At 46.8% G+C, this 27,843-nt stretch overlaps 1 protein-coding gene across 1 annotated transcript; it reads right to left on the bottom strand.

Annotated features, from left to right (window-relative positions):
- On the bottom strand, positions 1-27,486 carry Lgi2 (leucine-rich repeat LGI family, member 2). The gene is made up of 8 exons (NM_001107219.2): positions 27,272-27,486; positions 25,422-25,493; positions 23,578-23,649; positions 21,702-21,773; positions 17,323-17,394; positions 16,478-16,647; positions 8,574-8,738; positions 1-922 (listed from the first exon to the last, which is right to left on the bottom strand). Exons 1-8 carry the CDS (start codon positions 27,457-27,459, stop codon positions 105-107), a joined length of 1,629 nt encoding a protein of 542 aa, NP_001100689.2. The 5' UTR covers positions 27,460-27,486; the 3' UTR covers positions 1-104.
- Positions 27,487-27,843: the final 357 nt, after the last annotated feature.

The following is a 27,843-nucleotide window of genomic DNA, read 5'->3' as shown; positions in this document are numbered from 1 at the left end:
TTATTTTATGATTTTTTTATTATTATTATTTTTATTTCTTCTTGGTCCTGCCTCTCTTGTGAGAGCTAACACTATGCGTCTTTGAAATCCCTCCGATTACACCTTCACAAACTTAAATCAACAATGATATGTTCAAAAATCTTTGTCTTCCCTTTGAAACTGGACGCAAAAAAGAAATCTCTCCTGTCGGTGGAGACAGCTGTGAAGGAGCGGGGCGCCTGCACATAGATTTCTTTAAACTTTTTAAACTGCTGTTTCTCTTTATCCCACTGGTATATCTGTGAGAACGTGTAGTCACTCCCCAGGGCCAGGTAGTGGTTCTCTTTGAAGGAGAAGGGTTGCAAGGTCATGGCCCCCCGGGACGGAAGAGCCTGGACCTCCACGAACTGCTTACTGTTCCACCGCATGACCCGAGAGTCCCCGATGAACCGCGTGAGGGAAAGGTACAGGGTGTTCTGCATTCGGAAGCTCTTCACAGCCAGCACATCCTCCATGTTGGGGATGTCGCCATGAGGGACAAACTTCTTGGAACTTTTATTCCACTGCAAGATGATGGGAACCTGGGAGCGGCTAGACAGGATGAGGTGTGACTTCCCATCAATGTCAACAAACTCTGCATCCGTGTCCCTGAACCACTCATGTAGTGACTGGTAGGAGTAAAACCCTTTGCTGCTCCATTTGTATACTGTGGACAGCCCCGCTTTCGAGCTGTCAGCGATGATGAAGAACGTCTCATCGTCGATCTCAAACAGCTCGATGTCATTGGGCTTGGAAATTCGAGATACCTCTATGTCTTGGAACTTGACAAACTTTGTCCAGCTCTCGTCGTATTTGTAAATGTGGGAGCCACCAAAGAGTTGGGCTACCACCACGAAGACCTGGTCATCAATGAGGATGGCCTTGCAGCCCACGATGGACTGACCTGTGGCCAAAAGAAAGAGAAGGTGTTAGTATGGCTGCAGTGAGTGGTCCCTCCAGACTGAGGCTCAGGTGCTGCTGACCCAAAGGTACGGTGGTACTGTGGAAGCCAACATGTGCTTTCTTGTGAACTTAAATCTAGACTTGCCATATGATAATTCTATTTCTTGACACAAGCCCAAAAGAGCTTAAAACAAGGCCTGGAAGAGACACCTGGACACTAAATTGAGAGACCAGATGTTCATTTCAGTCTCTTCCAAAGGGACCATTGGAAAGATGAAGACGGTAGCTTGCAGTTGGGGGTCTGAAACAGCCAAACAGACCAAAGGAAAGCCAGGGCTCTAGAAACCTGACCTTGATTAGGTCTAAAATAAACATTGAGGTTGAAACAGTGAGGGTGGTGTCTTAGGTATGGTTTCTACTGCTGTGACTAAGACACCATGACCATAACCAAAAGCAACTTGTGGAGAAAAAGCTTATTTGATTATATGGGTCTATATTACAGTCCATCACTGAGGGAAGTCAGGGCAGGAACCTGGAGGGAGCAGAGGTAGGAAATGGAGCAGAAACTATGGAGGAAGGCAGCTTACTGGCTTAATCCTTGTGGTTTGCTCAACCTGCTTTTTTACACCATCCAGAACCACCCAGGATTGGTACCATCCACAGAGAGTTGGACCCCTCCCCAACATCAACCATCAATCAAGAAAATGTCATACAAATGTACAGACACACATGCCTTCAGGACAGTCTTATGGATACATTTTCCTCTTCTCAGATATGTTTAGATTTATGTCAAGTTGACAAAAGCCAACCAGGACAGTCACTGGGAACATTGGGGAAGATACAGAAGAGAGCTTGCAGCTGGGGTCTGACACAGCCAAACAGACCCAGGGAGGAGAGTAGAGGCAGAGCTTTAGGAAAACCAACCAAGCCAGTCTTGGCCAGCTCCCACAGATTCCTCTTTGGGGGAATGTACTGGCCAGTTTTATGTCAACTTGAGCCAAGTTAGAGTCACCAAAGAGGAGGGAGACTCAATTAAGAAAATGCTCCCATAAGATCATGTTGTAGACAAGACTGTAAGGTATTTTCTTAACTAATGACTGATGGGAGAGGACCCAGCTCATTATGGGTGGTGCCATCCCTGGACTGGTGGTCCTGGGCTCTATTAGGAAGCAAGGCTGACAAAGCCATGGGGAGCAAGCAGAGAGCAGCACCCTTCCATGCTGTCTGCATCCGCTCCTGCCCCCAGGTTCCTACCTGACTTGAGTTCCTGTTCTGACTTCCTTAGATGATAAACCATGATGGTGAAGCATAAGCTGAATAAACCCTTTCCTCTCCCAAGTTGCTTTGGTCATGGCATTTCATCACAGCAATGGAAACCCAAGCTAAGACAGGAGCATGCACCATTGCCCTTTCTCCGAGTAAACTTGTCAACTGCATTGGTAGTTAGACCTTTCTTGCATTTCCATGCATTCTTGCATTAAAGACATTTAATGATAACAAACTGAATTGTGGATAAACATGATTCCTCAGCTATTTTAGCAACTGGACCCTCCTAAGCCACCCCAAGGGTGGTAACTGGAGATTAGTAAGTCAAGGATTAGAAGTCCAGATGTAGAGATGGCCAGCTACCACGCTGCTTGGCTGGGTCTGTCCTCCATTTCTAGTGGGCATAGTTTACTTTTACTTACCCTCCTGTTAAAAATACACAGACCACTCATTCTAGCTGTGCCCCTCTGTGAGCTCTACTCCCTCAGGAAATCAAGATTTCTGCCATGGCTAGGGCTAGGGAGAGTTCAGGAGTGGGAATTTCTCCATCTATAACAACTTGAAGGAATTGTGCCAGGAAGTAGGGGTTCAGAGAGGTAACTACGTCACAACAACAACAGAAACCCTAGGGACCGCCTTCTGCCCTTTCACCATGAGAGACTGGGGCAGGACTGGTGGGGTGCAAAGAGAGACTAGGGCAATGGCTCTGGGCATCAGCACAAGGACCTGAGATCAAATCCCAAGTCCTAGAGTCCCTGTGCTCCTTCCTATAGCAAGATGGGAGAAGGAGACAGGGTGAGCCCTCCAGCTAGCTAGCCTGGTGTGGACAACAACAAAAGAGAAATCTGTCTCAAACAACATGAAGGGCGAGGACGGACATCCAAGGTTGTCTTCTGACCCCACCCCCACATGCAATGTGACACACATGTGCCTGCACTCACACGCCACACGCATGCATGTGTATACACACACACACACACACACACACCCCACACACACACACACACACACCACACACACACACACACACACACACACACAAACACACACACAGCCATAGCCATGAAGGGCGATCTTGCACCAGACATGAAATCTGCTGGGATCTTGATATCTTGGATATCTCAGACTCCAGAACTTGAAAAAGAAATTTCTGTTGCTTAAACGCCTTCCTGTAATAGCAGCACTAAATATACCAAGACTGTCTGTCCTATTGAAAGCACCATTACACACAACAGCTGAAAGGTGGATGCTATATCCACGCTTCCACGGACAGATGAAGGGATAAACCAACTGCGGCCCATGAACACCGAGAATAGGATTCATTCAGCCTCCAAAAAGGAGGAAAGCCCGATGCTTAGTACAACCCAGACTGGTCTCATCTGCTAAGTGAGTAAGGCCAGCCATGAACGGACAAAGCTGTCAGTCCACCTGCAGGAGGAGTCACAGGCACAAAGAGTGGACCTAAAGGGATGGGGAGGGGAAGAGCTACTGTTTAGTAGCTACGTTGTCAAGGAGACATGAAGACCGATCGCCCCAATGCCAGTGCACCCAACACCACAGCACAGTATACAAGACGTGGCAGGATGGTGTTTTGCACTGCTTGTCTCCATGGTGGGGTCCTCAGGGCCTCTGAAGACAAAGAGCGTGCAAGACCCTTAGTGCATGGCACTGACACAGAGGAGAGGCCTTACAGGGTAAGTGAAGTAACTGTCCTGACAATCTCAAGACACCCCCGCCTCTCAATGCTTTCCCACAGTCGGAAACACCTGTGGAATTTACAGTGGTCTGAGACCCAGCTCAGTATCACAAAGGACCCACTCCCGCTCTGCCCTGGGTTACCACTCTATGCTGGACTCCCATCCTCCACCAAAGAAGACCACCTAACAAACAGGGCTGTCCCTCCTTCCAGATCATAAGTTTTGTCTTTCTTTTAATTTTCCTGGTAATTTGACCAAAGTAAATTTGGTCTGTAAATTACAAGGATAATGATCCAATTTCTGTCCTGAAGATTAGCTTTGGGGCTAATCAGTGGCTTTCTAAAAGGTATTTTTTTTTCTTTTATTGTTCTGAACTTCCTTCAACCTGATCTCTTGCATTGTTTTTGTTTTGTTTTGTTTTGTTTTGTTTTGTTTTGGTGAGGGCAAAAGGGATGTTCATCAAAGCAAAATGGGTAAACTTAGAAACTGGGTCCTTGTAACCAGACACTGTCCTAAGCACCTTTGCCTGTCTACTCTCTCTTTCCAATCACCGCTGGAGACAGGACAAGTCTTACCAGCATGTTCATCTTGACAATGAGACACAGAAGGGTTAAGCATTTCATATAAAGTCATATAGCCGGTATGTGATAGTGCCTAGGTTTTAAATCTATATCACCCATATTCCATCACTAAAGTACCAAAAAGACACACCCAAAATTAAATCCTATGCTGAAACCAACATTAATTGGTGAATATTAATATTTTGATACATTCCCTTAATATTTAATCTGTTATCAATATCTATATATATCACTATATCAAATATGCTTTTTTTAAAAAACACACTGGGGCTTATACTACATATATGCTTTTAGTAACCTACTTTTACATGTACATCCATGCACATCTGTGTGTGCTATGAGCACATGTGCATTCAGAGACCAGAAGAGAAGTATGGTTCTTGTTTCTCATTGCAGGCCCCAGGCATCCTCCTGGCTCTGCCTCCTCAGAGCTGACATTATAAGCACAAGGCGGCATGTCTGTCTATTTTTTTTAAATGTGGGTTCTGAGGATCAAACTCAGGCTCTCATCCTCACTGGCAATGCTGTCCCAACTGCGCTATCTCTCATCCTTAGAACCTACTTTTTTGATGGAATCCACATGCTGTTAGCTATCGTCTACAACTGGATTTTTAGATTACTATATATTGGCTCTGGAGAGATGGCTTAGAGTTTAAGAGCATTTGATTTTTTTCTCCCAGAGGACCCCAGATTTGATTCCAAGCACCCACATTGCAGCCATCTGTAATTCTAGTTCCAGAGCTCTTGTGCCATCTTCTGGGCTCTGTGGTCACCAGGAATACAAGTGGTGCACATAATACATATACAGAAGCAAAACATCCATAAAAATAAAGTGTAATAGAACTAAAAGAGAGAGAAAAAACCACAGTACTATGCAACATTACATTGTATGAATGCACCATATCCTATTTAATGGATCCTATACTGCAGGACAAAGCAGTTTGTTCTAGTTTTTCATTATTGATAATCCCTTTCTCATATAGTTAAATAAACATACTTTTAAAACCTCTGACAGTGTTCTCACGTGTAACAATCTGCTAGCATAAATGTTGGGTGTCTTTTTTAAGGCTTTAGGGCTTGAACTACCAAAGTGATCTTCAAAAACTCCCACCCCACGAAGAGCAACTTCTAAGTCAAGCTGGCTACAAAGGCCCCATCCCTAAGGGAGACCTTAAGCCTGTCTTGTATAGAGAAGGGTTTCAATCCCACTGTCCAGGTAACCAGCGTGTGTACACTCAATATACACTCATCTGTCTATCTGACTGACTGTCTGTCAGTACAGGAGCCAAGATTACAAGTCTAAACATGCAAAAGTCTTAAAACAACGAAAATACAAAAAGAACAACAAAGGAGGAGAGGAAGCATCAGGCATTGACGTGAACGTGACCACTGGGTTTCTCAGTGGAGACAAAGGAACACCTCACCAGGGCCCCAGAAGAGAAACTGGGTGCCTCTGATTCCTCGGAAACCCTACCTAACAGGCACATACTGAGAACACACTGAGCAGCTCCTTCTGACTTAAGAGTCGGCCATGACAAAGCAAGATGATAACGAGGAAGGCCCACTACAAGGAAGGGAGAATCATCCACACTCTCTCTTACTCTTGCTCACGGCCAGTGGCTCCACACATGGCTTTGTCTGACCACCCAAGCCAGGACTCTTTCACACCAAGCTAAACTAGTGACCAGGAACAGGCACACTCTTCCCCTGAACGAGCAATTCGTTCTCAGGAGTTTCAGCCAGTTCTGGTGTTCTCTGTGCCTATAAAAGTCTCAGAAGTCTTGGCTGAAGTCAGGAAGGTGGGGTGAGTCTCTGGTGGAGGAGAACTGGTTCCATCATCCCTGGTGGATAAGGCTGCCATTGGCCTCAGGGTCTGCCCACTACACACAACACCTATTACATCCTTCCCAGATCGCCACATCTGATCACTAATCCCATTTCATAGATGAAATCGAAGCCCTAAAATTCCCACTGTGCTGATGAAAGAAACATTGATGAACATTAATGAAATTGCCCAGATACTATGTCCCCACCAGCTAGAATGCAGCCAGCTCAGAGGAAGTGCCCAATAAACGCGTGCATGAAGAACGAATGATTTACAGTTGCCCCCAGTGCTAGAGTTAAAACAATAACTTCTTAACCAAGAGAGTAGAATCTCTAGGTGGAGGGAAATCTACTCTACCAGCTGGGCCGGGTCAAACGCCTTGGCTAAGGACCACCTCTGGAGAGGAAGGCTCACCTTAAGCCGGGCTAATGAGTTGGGTGGACTAATTAGTCCTTTAATGAGATTTTCTTCCTTCCCAGAATCCTCACTTCTAGTGCAGAAGCTTACAGACCCAGATGACAGCCAAGTGGGTTTGTAAGTCTGAGTTTGTGAATTGTTCAGAAAAGTGTCTAACTTTTCCTTCTCGTCTCTCTTTTCTAAATCTGCTTCCTCAACACTTTATTTAGCCTTTGCCTTCCTCCTTACCCTTTCTCTAAAGCTCTCCTCCCCACCACATGGCCTCTTGTCTGCCTGTATCTGACCGTACCAGCTTAACTGGCATGGCCTTTTCTTCTCTCTTCATTTACCCGCTGCACACAGCTACTAAGACTTACAGCTTGTGTGCCCTGTGCTTTTCTTTTTAATACTAATAAAATTCCCCTTGTGCTTACATTGGAGCTCAGTCTTAAAACTTAACTAATGAGACTAAGAACCCTAAAGGGGAACCCCAGTCTCCCCTAAATTGCCAGCTGCAGTGAGTGTCAAGGGCAGGTGAACAGCAATGCTACTCCTTTCTGTCCTCATAGAACTGGGATGGGGACACATATAGGGACAGGTTCTGTCCCTGAATGAAGAGAGTAGGTCACTTGGAAAGCTGTGCTGACTGTGCTGACACAGGCAGGAGTCAGACCACGCATCTTCCTGCAAGCTCTAAGACCAAAACCATGAAGCAAACTCTGACAGGAGATCAAGCTCTTCTCACATCCTCTCTTTCCCCGGCCATGGTCCAGGTTCAAGGTCCTTCGTGCAGATCTTCACTGAGTCTGTGCTCCCAGACCCTGCTCCAAGGACAGTGCACTGCACACCAGAAGGCCAGGTGGCTATGGCAGCAGCAACGAGCTCATGTGAGATGGCATCTCCTGGGCATCAGGCTCATGATTAGGTTCATTAGTAGCCCGTTCCCCAGTGAAATGCCACTGTTTCTGCCTACCTATGTGCTTGCACTTGCCGTATAGACACTTGTGCCTGACAAAGTCCTAGGATCTTCCCAACCCAGAATTTGTACCATGATCTACTCCAGAGAAACAGTTCAATGTCTCCTGGAGCCCAGGCAGGAAGTCTCTTGAAGGACAATGGTCAGCCTTTCAGAGTGCTGCTTGAAACTGCCAGTATCCGTTATACTGAAGAGAAGACTGAAAGATTGTTTTGGTCTCTAATTTTACCCATTTACTTAAAGAACAAACAGACAGTTCATTTTTAGTATCACTAAAACCCTCCGAATTCATTACCAGAATCGAAAGAAGCCAAAGGTCTGAATGTATGACCAGTTCATTCTCATTGCTACCTTTCTACCAAGTGTGAACAGTGACCATCATGACCCAGCAAGGGATCATGGGAGCAAGCAATGGGAGGAGGGGTGGTGTGTGTGTGTGTGTGTGTGTGTGTGTGTGTGTGTGTGTGTGTGTTTGTACATGTGTTTATGTACATTTATGTGTATGCGTGTGTATGTATATGTATGTATATGTGTTTGTATGTATATGTGTTTGTATGTATATGTGTGTGCACGTCTGTATGTTAGTACATTAGTTAAAAATCAGCTTAATAAAGCTGTGACTTAACTCTGGTACAGCCTCCTTAACTCTGCAGGACCATGGGATTCCCATGTGACTTCTTAACATTGAAGGAAGTTTTTCCCCTTTCTCACGGAGTTGTCACCTCCTCTTTTCCAAAGGGACCACCACCAGTGAGAAATCACCACCTGAAATTCCACACTCACCAATGTCTGACCATCCATACAGAGAAAACCTTAGAGGGACCGTGAGTGTGGACTGGAATGTGGTCCCTACCTCCCTCCCCTCCAGCTAGGGCGTCAAGCCTTCCCTTGATGTGTCCTCCACAACATACCTGTGATATTGTCATAACTCCGGAAATTCATTTCTATGTGGTCCCACTCCAACACCATACAGTTCTCCATGCTAGGCTGTGCGATGGCCACGTACACGTCATTCTTGGAGTTGAACGTGTCTACTGACACCGACTGGTATGGCAGAGTCTGATGAACGACAAAATCTGAGAGTGGGTGTGGAAAAACAAGTATTAGTTCATAAAATCCCAGTGAGAAATCCAACTGTCATTCTCTCTGCTTTACACTATCAGTCTGGGGACCCAGGGAGGAGCAGGGACCTCCACACTGCCCTGTGGACTCTGAAAGATGGGACTGTCAGGTCGGTGCAGTTTTTGATACTGCGCCCTCCGCCCACTCCCCTTCCCCCACCCCACCACCCACCCCACACCCCACACTTTACCAACGAGGTCTCAATGGAGACCTGGCTTTCAGAAAGCCAGGGCATGAAATTCATGAAGCTGGCATGCAAATTACTCTTTGACAGGGGATGCTGTGTTCTAGTAAGTTCTGAGAATGCCAAGCCTCTAGCTCTCTCAGAGCAGCCCCTGCAGGGAAGACGCTGGCTGAATATGGCTCGATGATATCCTTCCCAAACTCACCCAACACAGGAACCCTGTGGTCGCCTGTGATTTACACCCAGTTCCACAAACTCCTACAGGGAAACAGCACCCCTTCAGGCCACAGGGAGCACTACACTCCAAACAGGGCATACATAAGTTTGGGAACAAATATCTTCTACAGGGGTCTAAAGGACCCCTGGGGAAGTTGAGGGGAACCTAAATGAGCTCCCTGGATACCGGTCTTGATGTCTGGTGCCTACAGTCTAGGCATCATGACATAGCAGTGAGCAGACCCAGAACTCTGCAGGAACATGTACAGCACAATGACACAGGGACTGAGTGTTCCTCACCCACACAGAGCCCATAAGTGACAACCAACTCTGTGAAAGACTGGGTATGGCACAGAATTGCCAAGGGGTGGCAGGGGCCTGCCCATAGTGCTAGCATAGCCTGTAAGTGGGGGAATTAGAAATCTAGAAAAGAAATAATTTTTAAAACACACATACACACACACACACACACACACACACACACACACACACACACACGGCAGGATGCATGGAGCATGCCTCTAATCCCAGGACTCAGGGGACACAAGCGAGTGGATGTCTGTGAGTCCAAGACAGCCTGGTCTATATAGAAAGCTCCAGGCTAACTAGGGCTACACAGAGAGACCCTGATCAACAAACAAACAAACAAAACCTCACAAGTGGTCAAAAACCAGAGACTAAGCCGTTCTTCTGGCCAGAAATGTTCCAACAAGTGCAGCCCCCTGGTTGTGCATCCAGGAGGAGATGGTGGGCACAGAGCTTTCTCATCCAAACCCTAACCATCTTAACTCAAGCTCGTGTCACCAACAAGGCCATCTCTAACCAGCCCCCCACAACAGTACCCGGCTCATCTCTACACACTGATGTTTCAGGCTTTATTATAAGACTCCAAATAATAGTGTCAGAGTCCCACGTGGAGACACTGTCTTAGCAAAGAAGTCACACGGGCCATGCATCAAGGGAGCCCAGTTCCATCAGGGGCAGGAAAGCAGACAGCGGCTGGGCAAAGGTTGAGGTGGCAAGTGCGAAGCAGGGGTGAGAAGAGTTAGTAAAGGCAGGTGGCAGGAAAGCCAGGACTCAGGGGACAAGGACTGTGTGAGGCTCTAGGATGACCATTGTGCCTAGAGGCAAATGTCCTGAAGCTACTTCCTGCCCTAAAGACCCAGGACTGGTAACTTTCAGGCCTCCATTCACCTGTCCTAAGGAAGGAAGCTCTCCCTCCCAGCTCCATGGTGGGTACAGATCTTGCCGGGTGAAAATGCCCACCACAGCACACTCAGTATAAACAGATGCAGACGCCGGTTATCCCACCTGCGTCTGCATCCTGACCGTCTTTGTGAGGTGGGAGGTGTCTATTTTAATCACATTGTTGCTGAGTTGATGCTTGGTGTTCTGAGTAACCTTGGGGAGAGGACTTTCTCTCTGCCTTCCTATGCATGGGAGAGGGAATGCACACATCTGTGACACATTTGCATGCATGTGAGTACCATTTAGCCCAACACAAAAGGAAGTTCCATGCACCTGCATTGTAAGAGGTGCCCCTTCTTCATCTGGGATACCCAGTAAGTGCTTATTACACTATTTTTACTATGGGTGAGCATGGCCTCAACCCGGGTCTGTCATGGAGCCTCTGGGAGACAGACAAGGAGGCTGAATACAGCAGCCAGGTCCTGTGAGAAGGGAGAGACAGGAAAGGAGTTTGTTACTGGGAACTAAGAGGAGGATGCTTCCATAGTCCAACAGATAGGTGACTGAGAGGCGGTGGAGGGATAGATGTTTCTAGAGAACAGGGTGCCCCTCCCCATATCCCGACAGAGAGCAAAGAGTCCAGGGGAGGCCAGGCTTGGCAGACAGGCAGGCCAAGCTTCCATGTGACTGACGGAGGGAGATGGAGCCTCAGGAGCACCTATGATCAGAGGGACCTGCATTTCCAAAGGTGTCAGGCAGAGCACCTAGCCCATGCTAATCATGGTGATTTTACTTCTGCAAGATGGCATAGCAAGCCGCCTGCTGAAGACTTAGGGAGGATTCCCTATAGCTTCTCGCCTGCTCCTGATGCCCCCCCCCCCAAGAAACAACTGCCACATCAGTGCAGAAGGCAACTAGCAAGTGCTCAAGGCTGCTTCTGTTCAAGGCAGGTGAACAGGAAGAAAAGAAGTTGCTCCTGCAGGCTCCCTTTCTTGGCCTCCAAAACATGGAAGGACGCAGCTCTCTTCCCTTCAGCAGAGATGGTGATCAACTCCTCTCTGTTAAGCTGCTTTTCTTTCATCATGAAGGCCACAGATCCTAAACGCTCCTGACAGCTACCTGCTGGCTTCCATGTCTCTCCCACTTGTGCTCTCAAGTCCCAGAGATGTCATCCTCTGCCAGAGAATGTGTGCACGCCAAGGAGAACAAAAGCGTTCCACCTGTTCTGAGGAGTCCTGGCACACAAAGGATCTACCAGAATAGGGGCCTCAGAGATGGTTACGTGCTTAAGAGGGCTTGCTTGCCCAATTCAACTCCCAGCACCATGTCAGGTGCCTCAAAACTACCTGTAACTCCAGCTCCAAGGGATACCACACCCTCTTCTGATCTCCATAGGCACAAATGTGTGCCCAAATCTATAGGATTAAGCACTTAAAAGAAGAAAATGAGTTTTGTTTGTTAAAAAAAAAGGTTCTAACCCCCAAATTTATCTTGTCTACAAGGAATGCAGGGAAAGGGATGGAGCAGAGACTGAGGGAATGGCCAACCAATAACTGGTCCAACTTGAGACCTATCCCGTGGGCAAGCACCAGTCCCTGACACTATTACTGACACTCTGTTATGCAGCCAAACATTGGGTGGAGCTTGGGGACTCTTATAGAAGAGTTAAGGGAAGGATTGAGGGCCCTGAAGGGGATATAGAAACTCCACAGGAAGATTAAGAGTCAACTAACCTGGACCCTTGGAAGCTCTCAGAGAGTGAACCACCAACCAAAGAGCACACACAGGCTGGACCGAGGCCCCCCCACACATACATAGCAGAAGTGCAGCTTGGTCTCCATGTGGGTCCGCCAACAACTGAGGTGGGGCCTAACCCTAAAGCTGGTGCCTGTCTGTGAGCTACATTCCCCTAACTGGGCTGCCTTGCCTGGCCTCAGTGGGAGAAGGTGCGCCTAGCCCTGCAACGAATTGATGTACCAGGATTGGTGGATAGAAAGCGGAACCTCTACTTTCTCAGAGGAAAAAGGGAGGGGAGATGGGAGGAGGAACTATTAGGGGGTGCAAGGAGCCTGGGAGTAGTAGCATTGATCTGGATGCAAACTAAATTTAAAAAAAAAAGTTCCACCAGAATACAGAATGTGTTGTACCAATCAAGCTTCCCTGGCCCCGTTTTAATTTATTTTTCCAAATTGAATTCATTGTTTCATATTTCCTATACTCTGACTATCTGGCATGACACACACTGCTAACCACTGAAATGACTAATCCTTCATAGAAGACCTAGTGCCATGCCCACCACCAAAGGGACAGTGACTGAGACACGGGTGTCTCTATACACTCTGGGGAATGGACAGCACAAGTGAAATTTAAATACCCTTTCCTACCCTGTATCTGAACTTGAACTTTTACAAAAGCCAAAGGCGTGGTCATTGTGGAGAGACCTCAGAGGACACACAGACCGAAGTGACATCAATTTTCTAGCGTTAAAATATTAATGGTGTGTGCCTCCACCAGAGCCACCGCCTCCATTCACAGCAGATCAAGTTCATGATGTCAGTGGGTCTCTTACAACTTCAGCCTTTCTCCCGCTGGAATCCACAGATTTTTACATAGCTATTTATAGAACTTGCAGGGAATAAATTATACATGATGCTGAGCCTACGGGGAGAGAGAGTGCACATTAATGCATTATTTCTCATTGCATTTTCATCAGCCCCGAAATGGGGACGGCAGCAGGACAATTAGGATGCGCAACTCACTCCCTCTAAGGAATTTAGCGAATTATCCACCTAACATGGGATCATCGATGGGTAACAGGAACCTCTGCCTAGTTAAAAATAGACTTCAAGGGGAGGGTGTGGAAGAATTGTGATTAATCTGAACTGCTGAGGCAGCGGGTGATGGCTGCCTGCTCATTACTCTCTTCTGCGGAGGGAACAGCATGGTAACAATGCCCTCCTCTCTTGGGCCAAACAGATCTGAGCTAAGAGAGAGACTCCATAGTAAGGAAGCCATAAAGTGACCCTGGGCGCTCTCTCACCCCCCCACCCATGTGTGTGTGTGTGTGTGTGTGTGTGTGTGTGTGTGTGTGTGTGTGTGTGTCTGTGTGTCTGTGTGTCTGTGTGTGTGTGTGTGTGTGTCTGTGTGTGTGTGTGTGTGTGTGTGTCTGTCTGTCTGTCTGTCTGTCTGTCTGTCTGTCTGTCTCTCCAGGACGCTAGTCTCTGTCCTCCAGGCATCTTCATACCTACCCTGCAAAGTCTTTTGTACTAGAGGCCAGGGCTTGATGTGAGCAGAAGACAGGCGAGTCATACCCTCATAATTTATTGAGGGTATGTGGCTGGGACAGTATCTGGGGACAGGTCATCTTGTGTCATTTCACCCATCTGCCCACCACATAGAACAACACTGGAGCAGAGCAAGGGTATCCATGAGCCTTAAGGTAACAGAGACGGTACAGTCAGCTAGGTCTTACCCGAAAGCCTTGTGTGGCCTTGGTAAAGGAGCAGGAACCTTGTTGGCAAAGACAACTAGGCCAAGAGAGATGGCTTGAGGGTTTTAAAGGACGCTGTCCCCATAGATTCTGAGACTCAGGACCTGGCTGTTCCAGTTCCACACTGTCTCTTTCCCAATGACAACCCTTGATCCCAGAATGTGATTAGAACCGTCCAGAAGGCCTTGAGGTCAGAAATCCTGTTTTCTGGTATAAATTATGCTCTCTTTCCAGAGTGTCCACTTTCTATAGCAATGCTGTTCTCTCTTGGGCCAAACAGAGATCTGAGCTAAGATTCCACAGTAAGGCAGCCATAAGGTGACCCTGAACCCCCTCTGCCCCCCATCTTCTCAGAAATAGATACTGTGACCAGGTTCAAAGGGAATGGTGGGAAATGACAACCTCTCTGTGGAGTTTAGAGAACTCTCCAGGAAAGAATTGAAGGCAAGGCCAAGAGGAGCCTCAGATAACGTCCGATGTACTTAATGCCAAATGGTGTCCCGTGATGCCTTTCTATACAAATGTCATTGACCATGACCTCTGATTTATTGGCCTGATAGCATAATAAACAACCTTAGCGGCCCGGCTGAGTGAAGGGCACCTGCCAATCACACAGCTGAGTAACCCCAGCTCTGAGGTGAAAGGCTTGGCTACTTTATTGAAACTCCAGTTTCCCGTAAGAGAGCAAAACTTGTGAGTTTTCTAGCTGCAAACACATGAATGCACACATGTGCACATGTGTGCACTCGAACACACACACGCACATGCACATGCACACACCACACACACACACACACACACATTCAAACACCTGGAATTCATTTCTACCTGGAGGCTTTTGGCTTATGTGTTTGGAAGGCAGTAGTATATTTTGGCTTAAATACAATACTTTGTTCTTGGGCATCTTTCTGATTTTTGCGTTTCTTTAATCGTTTTTTTTCTGAGTTCTCCTCCCCACTGTTCTTTTGACATGCCTTCAGGCTTTTTAGATAGCAACTCCTAACCTCACTGTTTATTTCCACAAACATCTAGAAATCTGGCTACACACTGTGGATTGATCCTCCCTCCTTGAAAAGCTGGTTTCAGAAGCAGTGGAAACCTGCTTGAACCTTTCAAATGGAGGCATCCCTCCCTCTCCCCTCTCTACCTGCAGGGACTTGGAGGGAATCAGCATCTTAATTTTATATTATAACCTCAAAAATGTAGAAAGGGAAACCCCCGAGGTGGGCTCTCCATAAAACAAAGCCAAACCACCTTTACAGTTCCCTTCAGTGCGACTGTTTTTCTTGGGCAAGCACTTGTCAAGGTATATATTCTGCCTTGCCAGTGGCTATAACTTCCCCAGTTATCTCATCCTACTTGAAATGGAAAAGAATTTGTAGATATAAAAACCTGGTATTAAGCTTATAGTAAGTATCATCTTACTAGAGAAAAATAAAAAGCCTGTGACAGTAAAAATACTCAGGCCCTCTGCACTGGCTCTGGCAGGCCAGGCCTGTTTGAAGAGGATCCTCGTGCCAAATTCTCAAGCCGGCATTTTAATCTTTAAAAGACAGACAGACAGACAGACAGACAGACAGATGGGCAGTCTGGGAGAGCTTGGTCAGAAAAGCTAAAGCTCTAGGAGAGCTTTAGCTTGGTCAGAAAAGTGTTTTCTACATTTGAAGACTTAAATTTTCTTTCCCAGAACTCACATACAAAAACCTGGATGTGGTAAAATTCACACAAAAGCCCAGTGCTGGAGAGGCAGAGACAGGCAAAGAGAGACCTGTCTCACTGGCTATGCAATCCAGCTGAATCAGCAGGTTCTGGACCAATGAGATGCAGCCTCAAAAAGCATCCTGAGGAACGACACCCAAGCTTGACCTTTGGTATCCACATAGCCCGGCATGCACACGCAAGAACATTTGCATGCACTCGATATACTCGGACACACAAACATACAATTAGAGGGAAGAAACAACACTGGAAAGTTGGAATTTTGCAAAGAATCAAAATTAAAACAGGCTTGGTGAAAACAACAAAACCAACAACAGCAGCAGCAACAACAACAACAACACATGTGCAATACCAAGCCCTGGGGAGGTCGAAACAATTGCCTCAACTTCAAGGCCAGGTTCTTCAGTTTAACAAGAATCGGGTTAGCCTGAGCTACATAGCAATCCCTTGTCTCCAAAGCGGGAAAAGGATAAAAAATGAATTAAAATTAGAGCCAATACAGCTAACAAAATCTTCCCCAACTGTTGAGATGTCCTCCAAACCACATTGAGTCATCTTCTTAAACTTTTAACATGGCTTACTTTGTGTGTGTACACGTGTGTGCGTAGGCACGCTCATGTGTACCTCAGAGTCAGTCAGTCAGTTCTCTCCTTCAACCACAGAGGTCTCCGGAACTGGACTCAGGTCACCAAACTTGGTGGCAAGCACCTCGACTCAACGAGTCACCTGGTCAGCCCTGACTCAGCTCTTTTAAAATCCCTATACTTTCTGTAAAGTGATTTTTATAGAAAATATCTCCATTCGCTTTCCTTCGTATGCCCTGCATGGTCTACAGGGAGAACAAAGGGTTGTCCTACATGCCCACCGCTGAGTCTGAGGACAGAGGCTCCGACTACCTGTGGTGGTGCACTCATAGTCAAAGCTGGTCACGTCGTTGAGTTTCTTCTCCTGGTATTCTGGTGGACCGATACACAGCACATCAGACACCGTGGAATTTGTCATCTTCAGCCACAGATACAGCCATTTGGCTTTGCAGTCACATTCAAATTTATTACCCCTTAAGTCTCTGAAATACAAAACCCACATCCATACACAGGGAGGCAGACATATCTGATGTGTTTGGGCAGTAATAGGAAACACTGGAGTTACCGCCTGACAGATCTAAGACCATCCGGATACGGAATTTAAACACAAACAGTTGTATTTCACAGATCTTATTTCTCATACTGACTGTTGCCTTTACTGAATACTCCTTGATGTGGTGATTTTTGTCGAATGGCATACAGAGAGTTCTAAAAAAAAATGAGACATTGGCTCTCCTAAAATTGTCTCAGTGCGATACTGGAAGTGGGAAGGGATGAGAAGAAAAACTGCCCCAGTGTAGGTTCCTGGAAATGAAAACAGGAGCTGATAGGAAGGCAGTATTCACAAATACAACTGGAACATCCGGGGTCTTGTTAACCTGCCTCCAGTAAGATGTGCTACAGTCACAATGCTTCCTGTAAAACTTGAGAAGGCAAAGTAGGTGGACAGACCACCCAGGGACCAGCCAGCCAGCATGCCTAATTTACTATTGGACGCAGGGTACAATATCTAATGGCTGGAATCAACACAAGACAATACACATGCTGTTTCTCTGTGTGTACTACTTTGTGGTCAGCAGTCGAGAGCGAAGGGATTTGAAAGACGTAATTGACTAGGGCCCGTGGCAGTGTACACAAATTTAAATTGCATTACTCACAGTTCAATCAGGGAATCCAGATCGCTGAACACGTCCCTTGGAAGTGCTTTAATGTGGTTGTTGGCCAAAGAACTAGAAAAAGAAAGTCACATTTTAATGCGGTTACTACCTTCCTGCCAGTCATTCTCAAGTTCCTTTAAGTATGCCTAATGATTCAAAGAGAGTTCCGAGCCTTCTCATCAAAACATGGCTCAATCCATAGTTTGATCATCACTGAAAGACACAAATTCCTTTACACAAAGGCAACTGGATTCCAATGTAAGTTTGCTTTTGCTTTGAAAATAAGTAATCTCTTTATGCAGAGCTATTAAACTACAGATGGCTTCTACAGTTGCTGGAATAAAAGCCAAGGTTCTAGCCCAGGCCTAGTGGAGCAACACCCTTAATTCCAACCCTTGTGGGGCAGAGGCAGGTGGATCTCTAGGAGTTTGAGGCCAGCCTGGTCTACAGAATGAGTTCCAGGCCAGTTCATCTTATCTTCAAAAACAGGAAGAAAAAAAAAAAGCAAGGTTCCATTTCACGGCATGTAGGACTCTCCATAGTCTAAGACCCTCCCCATTAGCTGAGACTGCACCGCCCACTACTCTAATCCAGCCACACGTGAATCTCTGTCACCTCTGCCATTGCTCCTTGGTCTTGACCGGAAGACGGTCATTTGCAAACTATATTTTAATGGTTTGCTTCTTGACTGTGTAACTTCTCAACCCGAAAGCAGCACACAGAGACTGCTGTCCATTCATGGTTTTATCCCATCCCTACAACAGGGTACACACACAGGAAGTTGTGAAACTTGGCTAATGAAGATGGATACGCTATTTTTTTGAATGAATGAAGCATCAATATGAGACAAACAACAGAAGATTCACAATCCTCTCCCCCAAAGAATCTAAGTGTATGTGATTATCTCTGCTTCTGAAATGGACTCGGTGAACACTCTTGTACATGAAGACATTCTATGCTGACACATTAGGATAACAATAAAATCTCACTGAAGTGGCATGCTTAGTGAAGAACTGATTACGATCAATTTCATCTTCTCATTAACCGAGGCTGATGAGAAATCGTTCCCCTGTTGCAGAGGTTTCTGAGATGTTAGTCCACACCCAGCTCCGGCTAAAGTAGACGTTATGACGAGCCTTAGCTCCCATCGATTCGAGACTCTGCAATGCCCTGTGGCCAGCCCGTTGAGGATGGATGCCCACAGTGCAGTGCTGCTGTGAGAAGATGCTAGACAGAAATGATGTCTACCAAGTCGGTGGTTCCCCAGATACTAAAGTAACACGGCCAAGAAATGTATACCTTCTTCTAGAGTTTTCTTCTACTCTTGAGTACAAATGGCAATGTGTATAAATGACAAATATGAAGATAGGTTATTAAAATGTATAAAGTTAGTCATGCCTAGTCATAGCATGCTCATGGCCCATCCGGGAATGACAGGCAAATGAATGAGTGCTTCTGTTTACAGTCAGCAGGGTGTGGTATAAAGCGTAGGCCCATTTTGACTGCAAACACTCTTCCTTCAAATACTGACTGAGAATGGGAAGCACAGTAGTTTCTAGTCATCCCCTTCCCACTCCAGTAACCATAAATGGCTTAGAGTACCATTTCATGTGCTATTTTACCTTGCTTTTCGTAATGAGGCCCTTACACATTTTTTGATGTGTTAGGAAATACGTTGATTATATAATCACATTGAATGTACACTGGGGGTAATTTTTGTAAAAACTTTAAAGGGGGTGTTTGATTTAATATAGAAAGGAAAGCACAAAAAACTAAAGCTAAATATCAGTTAATTAAATTGGTTGGGTTTTGTTGTTGCTTTTGTTTTGTTTTGTTTTTAATGTGGCTATTTGGAAACTGTTGCACTGAAATGGTAATAATGTAACAATATATAGAGACTAGTCAAAGAAAAAAACCAAGCAACCAACCAAGTAACCAAACAAACAAACAAAATATATTTTGCTATTGCTCCAAGCTTGTAATTTAGGTTTCAAAAGCCAGTCCTATTTTCATGAGCTGTCTACCCTACCAGGCTAAGTGCTTAACATCTTCCTTTTAATTTCATTTTGTCTGCAAACCCATAGCACTTACTTCATTTCTCAAACTATTTAATAGCTTCCTGTCCCCTGGGTTCTATAAGAGTGCTGGAAAACAAATGTCCTAGATTTTAGTTACAGATTGGCACTGCTCCCTCTGCTTGGAACCTAACCTGTGTTTTAATATGAATGTGGGGATCTAAGTGTTGAGAAAGTTCACAAAGGCCAACCTCGAACATCTCGTTTAAGTGAGAAGATTCCGGGTAGTGATTTCCCTAAGCGAGTGATTTCTGGAGCTGAGGCTTCCTCTGCGTGAGAAGTTTAAAGGGGGAAAAGGGCACAGCTCCATCCATAAATGATGTGTAAGTCCTGCCTGTAGCCTTTGACCAATAGCAACAGCCCACCATCCTTCCCAAGTTTTGAGACCCACACTTATCTGCCTCATTTGCCCTTCTCAACCACATCTGCCCTTCAGCAGTCCCTATCTGGATATTCAAATCACCAAGAAAATTTAGCAATCCAGAGAGAAAACCAAGACTTTTTAATGACTGGAAGGATAAAATGATACTGTCATGGAGGAGGAGGAGGAAAATGATGATGAAGAAGATGGTGGTAGTGGTGGTGGTGATGGTGGTGGTGACACCAGCCAAACCCTTGCATTGGCATTTACTATGGAGAACAGGGTTACAGTCTTTGGGGCCAAACATCATAAACCCATTATGTACATCATACTGTCCATAGTCAGTAAAATAATGTTTCTCTTGGGAATGAGGGAACTAAGGGTCAGAAAAGCTAAGAAATAGCAGTAAGTAATTACTGGGTTGTGAACCTGAAGTCTCAGTCCACGGGAACTAAGGACTCCAGTACTTCCATAGAAAGAGAAACCCAAGAACGATGACGTCAACAGGACACATGTTTTCCTCTGCTGACAACTGTTTTGATCACCCATGGTCTTTCCCTACCTCAGGCAGGGCATCTGCTTCATGGCCCCAGACCTCAAGCTCACTGTGTCCACCAGCAGGTGGCTTCACCAGGATCGTTACAGCTTAATGAGAAGACTCTTTGTGGTTGTTTTGGTTTGTTTTTCAAGACAGGGTCTCTCTGTGTATCCCTGGCTGTCCTGAAACTCACTCCGTAGACCAGAGAAGCCTCAGAGATCCACCTACTTCTCTGGGTGCTGGGATTAAAGGCATGCACTTCTACCCCAGCAAAAAGACTTAAATGACTATGCCCCTACTTTGTGGTCAGGGTTACACTCACAGGTACCACCATCCCGGCCCAGCACCTAGATTCAGTGCTCTCCAGTTTCCCCAACTCTCCTTTTTACTGTAGACAAGGTGACTACGGACGTATAGGACCCATCATCTTTCTCAGACAAAATTATCTATTATGCAAATGAAGCTCGCATCTTAGCTAATAAATGCCATTTACCATGACAGTGATTGGTTTTCCAGTTTCACAAACACAGCCATTATTTTTTCCAATTTTATTAACTTTTCTAAGTGCTTGCTTCATTCTGATATGCCAATCGATTCAGATCGATTTCTTCCCCCCCCCTTTGTTTCTCTGGCACGCTATTAAGGAATTGAAGAGCTTAGCTAAAACTACAGATTAATCCAACATAAAAGAATAAGCAACTTTCATTCTCACTCAATGTCTCTATACCCTCTAGGTGATGGCTTCTCTTATCTCAGTTCCCAATTCTGTAGAATGGAAACTCACAAATTATTATAAAACCCAGGGAAGGCCTGTAGGTACCAGGCCTGGCACCAAGTAGATATAAGAACCATGCCTGTATCCCACTTCCTCTATGAGCAAATGACCCTCACAGCACTGATGTTTTCCCACTTTACATGGAGTCCTAAGATCTCCATGGTGACATAAGCTGATGGAGACCAAAATGCAGTTGGTCACCCCAACAAGTGCTGTCTGACAGCATGGGAACCTCTTAGGCAATCTGGAAATGAGTCTCTTTTGAGAGATGTTGTGAATAAGGAAACATCATGGAAACACCAAAGAAAAACAACCGTGTGTGCATGTGTGTTCATGAACATGTGCACACATGTGAGTGTATGTGTGTTTGTATACATGTGTGCACATGTGACATCAGGAGCCATCCACCTTATGTTTTGAGACCAAGTTTCTCCCTGGGACCTGGGCATCGTTGCTTAGGCAAGGCTGGCTGTCCAACAAGTCGCAGGGATCCCCCTGTCTCTGCTTCCCCAGGACAGGGATTGCAAGTATGTACCACGATGTCTGTCTTTTTACATAGGTTTTAGAAATCAACCCAGAAGCCTCATGCTTTCATGGCCAGCCCTGTATAAGAGATTTCATAGGACTTACAGGTGAGTCAGGTCACGGAGGCCCCGAAAGGCATTTCTTGAAATGGTTTCTATTTTGTTCCCTTCAATGAACCTAAGGAGAGAAGCAATACAACTGAATTCTCTCACCCAAACTCTCTCTCCAACAATACAGTGTGCTTTGGCAATAAAATCGGAAAGCACTCAGAAAGTATAGATGCTCCAAAGTTAGCAGCAAGTTACGCTAAACGCCACGAGGGAGCTGGGCATGTGGGCAAGAACATGTGCTCTCTGCTCCAAACAGACCAGTACGGATGTCTCCAAATTCCGAGCTGGCAACATGCACAATCACATCTTGGGTTTGAGCAAGGGACAAAGCACTGCACGGAGGCCAGAAATTCTCCCGTCTCTGCAACACTGGAAAGCTTCCAAGCAGTGTCCCTGCTTCCTCATTGGTCTGTGCCTTGCTATCCAAACTTACATCTCTGTATTTTAGTTTTTGCTGAGGAAGAGTTCTAGTAAGCATGGCTTCCAGAAACCTTGAGCTCATCCTGTCCTACATAGCCTGGGCAAGTGGTAAAAGGGGAGTGGGGGGTGAGAGGGAGGGTATTCTCAAGCTTGGGAGAAGGCTGAGAAGCAGAAAGGACAGGACCCGGAGCAAAGCTGACTTGCTCTGGGCTGAAATGGTACAGGGCTTGCACAGAGACCTTGTAGCAATGACATTGGCTAAGCTATAAACTCTCAGGATATGACAAGGATACATTGTAACTGTTTTCCAGGGCCAAGGAGCTGAGTCAAATACTAGCCATCCACGGGAAAGGCTTTGCTACATCTGTGTCACAACGGATGAGTTAGGTCTCATAGGGAGCATTCTCTGATGCCTATTTTTAAAAACTCTGGTGTCTGTTTAGTACTAGACTTTAGCATACCCTGATAAGCTGCCTTTCTCCCTGATGCCCTGGGCAGCATTTGAACTCCCCACCAGAGAAAATCCTAAGAACCCCACAGCTATTCACAGGCTTTTGGGCGACCTTAGTGGCTTCAACCCTGCAGCTGTGACACTCTTTGCACATCAAATACATGCCAAAATACCGGATTATAAGAGGGTTCTCCGGAGAAAGAATTCCTGGGGAGACATCGTTCCCTGAGAGTTCATATCAGCAGAGAGCTTTTTCTACCTGGGATGTGTCTAGAATTCCAACATCTACCTGCTCACCTCAGATAAGACAGCAGGAACAAGTCTTTGCAAATCCTCTGAATGCTAAACAGGAAATCCCTGACTGATAGCAGGATTAACGTTATTACAGACTCACCAAATACAAGGCTAGGACAACTTAAGGTGGAAGAGAAAGGTTTGAATGTGAGAAAGGCTGAAATAAGAACCATGGCCAAGCTCACTATTAAAGGGAGAAATGGTACATCTGAAGAAGGGAAAAGAATTCCCTCTCCTGCCTTCTTGTTGTTGTGGTTTGGTTTGGCTTTACATTTTTAGAAAAAGGAAAAAGCTAATTAGACCTTCAACATAACTCACAGGAGATAGAGCAAATGGGATATGGGACAGCTGGGTAAAAACAGGCCGTTTACCCCCCAAATAGGGAAACTTTGTTTAAAAATACGTAGCCCCTAGAAGCGTCCAGCTCTATTTCTGGCCCATCAGCAAATCCATGCCTAGTTATGGAGGTAAAAATATCCAACCTGACTTCCAACTGTGCTTACTACATGACAACTTAAAGGTCAGCAGAGAATGAATGAGTATCTCCAGCCTCCTCCTGCCCTAGAGCAAGCTGGGAAGTAAGTCAACTCTCAGGTCAGTGCTTACATAAGTAGGGAGCTTGCTGCACCCCTATACCCACCACAGGACACAACTCAGAAACCTCCCAGAGGCAACAAACTTTTAGTAGACACCACACAACACTTACAGGTATTCAAGATGAAAAAGGCCAGCAAAGGCATCATCCCGGATCACCGTGAAGGAGTTAGAATTCAGCAATCTGAAAACAAGATAGGTTTTAACAGAGACAGAAAGGTTTGTGTGTGATGTGTGGCAAAGCCATTTCTTTTTCTTTTGCTGGATGATGGTTTGTGCAAATGAGGGCTATTCTCAGCCCAAGGACAACCCCTTAGGTCCCTATTGTCCTCACCACTGTGATAGGGACAGTGAGGAAGGGATTCCTGGTGACTGAACTTTCTGCTATCTCTAATACTACCTGTCTCAGTCATGGAGGATCTTAGGAATATGAACTGATGGTCATTATTCAAAAACAATTTTCTGCTAGGTACAACAGGGCAGCCAATAAATTCTTCAGGATACCCAAGAACCCATGGAATTACAGACCTACAGGGATCTAACCCAACTGTATTCTAGAGATATTTGAGCCCTGAGAGATTAAGAGACTTGACTAAAGTCACACAGTGGGGACCTAGAAGCAAAAATCCTTTCTTCCACACTGTAGTTTCTCATGAGAAATAATCATTTTTAAAAGGTTAATAAATCTCTAGAGGATTATCTCTGTATAGTTTTCAATTTGGGTAGCTAGGTACCATTTGATAAATATTTATAAAACTACCTGCATTTATTTGACCAACTAATATCTATGCTATATTTCTATCCTAAAAGAATTGAGATGTAAGGTTATGTATGTATGTATGTATGTATGTATGTATGTATGTATTGCAAAGTTGTATGTCCAAAGACATATCTGTGGGCACAAGTGTGCCACAACACACTTCAGCTGGAGTTATTTGCTGGAGTTATTTCATTCTTTCCACCATACAGGACCCAGGCATCAAACTCAGGTCACTAGGTTTGGCAGCAAGCACCTTGGCCTTCTGAGCATACGAACTGAGATTGTAAGCGGTAAGTTTAATGTTATAGAAGGTATACAACATATTAAGAACAAAGCTACCGATGATAACTTCTACAGTGCATTGCTTGCTATAGGTATGGTCTCACTAATTCCAAGAAATATGCTATAGACTCGCGACTGTCTCTGATCTTTGTTTTGTTTGTGTAGGGCTAAGGATGGAACCCAGGGCCTCCTCCATGGTAGACAAGTACTCTACCAATGAGCTACATGCCCTTGACACCTATACACCCCAACCTAGCAAACTGCCTTCGAAAAGTGACTTTGGGACATTTATTTTCATTATTGCACATCAACTGACTTATACAGGCACTCACCATGGTGACTTGGATGTGGTTCACTAAGAGGAGCTGGTGCAAACAAAACTTTGGGCTTTGGGTTTGGATCCTGATTCTGTGAATCAAGACAAGGTATTTACCTTGCATGAGCATCAGTTTCTTCATCATGGGGAAAGAAAAGTGCCTTTTCTGAAGAAACGCCATGCCGGTGAGATACAAACACGCACACCTACCATGCTGCTTGCTGCCTGCACGTGAGACAAACTGAAGTGCTCCTATTTGAAGAGCCGTGTCGGGATTACCTATATTTTAATGATGTTTCTTTTTGAGGTGAGATGTTTGAGGAAACTCTGGTTATTGTCAATGCAGCTACCTCCCAGTCGCCTAATCTGTGATAGGGATGTACCATGAGTCCCAGTGGAGAAGTTAGCATAAAGTCGTGGAAGGCCCTGGAGCAGGAGAACAGTGGTTTAATGTGGACACCACAGGACAAACGAAAGCTAAGAGCCAGCCAGGGTGACTCGGAGGGCTGTGGATTATAGGAAGACCCACACCAACAAGGCCGCCCTTCAAGGACTGTAGTCAGGGACCCCCATTTTGCAAAGAATGTCCCATACTCACAGCAGCTGTAGGGAAGGCAGATGGGAAAACATTCGGTCCTTGATTTCCAGAAATGTTCCATTTACTAGGCTCCTATGGGCAAGAGAGGGACAGAGTGAGGCCCGGGGTTCTTCAGGAAGTGCCAAGCCAAGGGGGCAGTTGGCATTTCCTCTACCCGAACTTCACACTCCTCCTCTCTGGGGTGAAGATTCGAGTCTTCCCAGGGAGCAGGATGAGAAGAGGAGAGTTGCTTTCCAGTAAACCAGATCAATAGGAAAACTAGTCTGGCTAACAGAATCCTGTGCTACGGGTCTGGCTCCTTGCACAGACAAGCTCAGTCAGCTTGAATCAATCCCCCACTTTCCTTCGCTTAACTACAGGAGGCCTCAGCTGAAGGTGGATAATTACTTTACCCAGGATTCTGTTTGTGCAGACACAAAGTTCATGTTGGCCCACAAAACTCTGGGGTAGGATTAAGCATTCCCCTCGGAAGCACAAGTCTCTGAAAGACACTCTGAGCACTTCTGACTAAATGTACTGTGAAAGCCTTGGGGGAAACTCAGAGACACCTGAACTTGCCCAGGAAGGGAGAGGGCCAAATAAATGGTCAACCCGGAAAGGAAGCTTGGTTGCTTCTGCCTCAGGACTTTCTGAGCACAGCAGGACTTCCACACATTATTGGAGTTAACATGCAGAACACTTCGGCTTTGATCACATCCAAAGGAAAATTCTAGAATCCTCCATGGGATGGAATTTAGCAATAGTAAGAATCAAACAGGCCTGATGTTCTCCACAGCCAAACTCTTCCAACTTTTTACAAATGAAAACAGGACCCGGACCCTCTCCCTCCCTGAACACTGATGCTGTTTTTGCCTTGAAGAAGCACACGACCGCTGACACGCAGGAGGAAAGCTCAAGCAACGTGCTCCCAGGACTCCCTCACCCTTAGGATTCCCTCTTCTACATCTGCAGGGGTACCCCAGCACCTCAGCCTGGAATAAGGGACTATCCTAAGGTCCCTTCCATAACAAACATTTCACCACTGCCACTGTTTGAGACCTAGTTGAAAGTGCTTAGCAAGTGGGCAGAGGAATCTCTCTGGTTAGTTCTGTTAGTGCTGGTGATAAATACGACCCACCATGGAGAACGGTGGTAAAAGAGAGGACCTCGAACTCAAGGCAAGAAGTTGGGAGGTTTCCCTCACCAGGGGCTCGGCTGGACACTTCATATATGGTAAAACACTCAGAAGTCCTCTGGGTTCCCCCTCTGTAAGCCACGTGGAGCAACCCCTCCACTTCCAGAAAGCTGTGTGCCTTGCACAGGCTAGACATTTCCTTGCCTGCGGTGTGGAGAGGTCAGGAGGGGGCCAACCTCCCAGCATAGCTGAGGCCCGCTGCGGTGAGGCCTCACCCATTCCTAACTAGCCTCTCAATCCCGGCGCGTACAGCTGCTCTCCAGTCACACACCCACCCACTCAACAACACAGCAGAACCACTCAAAACTTTAAGGCACCCCAAGATCACCCAGAGGCCCGAAATACAGGCTGTGGACTCTGGTGCAGAGACCCTACCCCACGGTGGGCTCTGGGTCTGTAGTAGCATCAGCTCCCTCAGGTAGGTCTGATGCAGGTGGCCTCGGGCCACAATGAGAAACTGTCACGCGGACCTGTCTGGATTCCGGTACTCTGGGGTTTAGAGTCCCCATATCCTCCACTCCACACAGATTCCACCCACATTCCGTGCCCCCAACCCAAACCCAAAGAAAGGGACTGAGGAGCAGGGTCAGGTGGCGCTGCCCCATCACCAGCCGCAACTCCCTGGTGGCGGCCGGCGCAGGGCAGGGCGGGGCGGAGATGGAGGGGTCCCACTCACAGGGAGCTGATGTCGCCAGGCACGATCCTAGGCACCCAAGAGGAGCCCACGCAGATGATGGACTCCTTGGTACAGCTGCAAGTGGCGGGGCAGCGCGCCAACCGCCTCACCTGCGCGCTCGGCGGGATGAGGCACGCGGCGCTCAGCAGCAGCAGCCCCAGCGCCCCGCCGCCTCTCCGTAGCGCCATGCCGGGTCCCCCGGTCCCCGCCCGGACCCCCGCCGCCGCCGCCGCCCCGCGCCGCGCGCTCGGACCCAGCGCCGCTGCAGACGCGGGTGCCGCTTGCCGATCGGCCGCCAGCGCTGCTGGCGAGGACGCGGGCGCCGCGGGTGTGGGAGGCCGAGCCGCAGCCGAGCAGCATGCTGGCCGCCACCCCCACTCGGCGCCCCCCCACCCGCGCCCGGGCTGCTGGGCGGCCGCCGCACCCGCCTCACCCGCGCTGGCCTGACATCAGCACCCGCGCCCGCCGCGGGCCGGGACCAATGAATAATGCTCGCGGGGGCCCGCCCCGCGGGGGAGGGGGAGGGAAAAGTTGGATGACCTTGGGGGAGGGGCGGGCCGTGGCTCAGACCC

This window comes from Rattus norvegicus, chromosome 14 (genome assembly GCF_036323735.1).
Source record: "Rattus norvegicus strain BN/NHsdMcwi chromosome 14, GRCr8, whole genome shotgun sequence".
In the NCBI taxonomy this organism is placed as follows: Eukaryota; Metazoa; Chordata; class Mammalia; order Rodentia; family Muridae; genus Rattus; species Rattus norvegicus.
The sequence above is the reverse complement of the archived record's forward strand: the minus strand, read 5'-3'. Positions and strand labels throughout refer to the sequence as shown.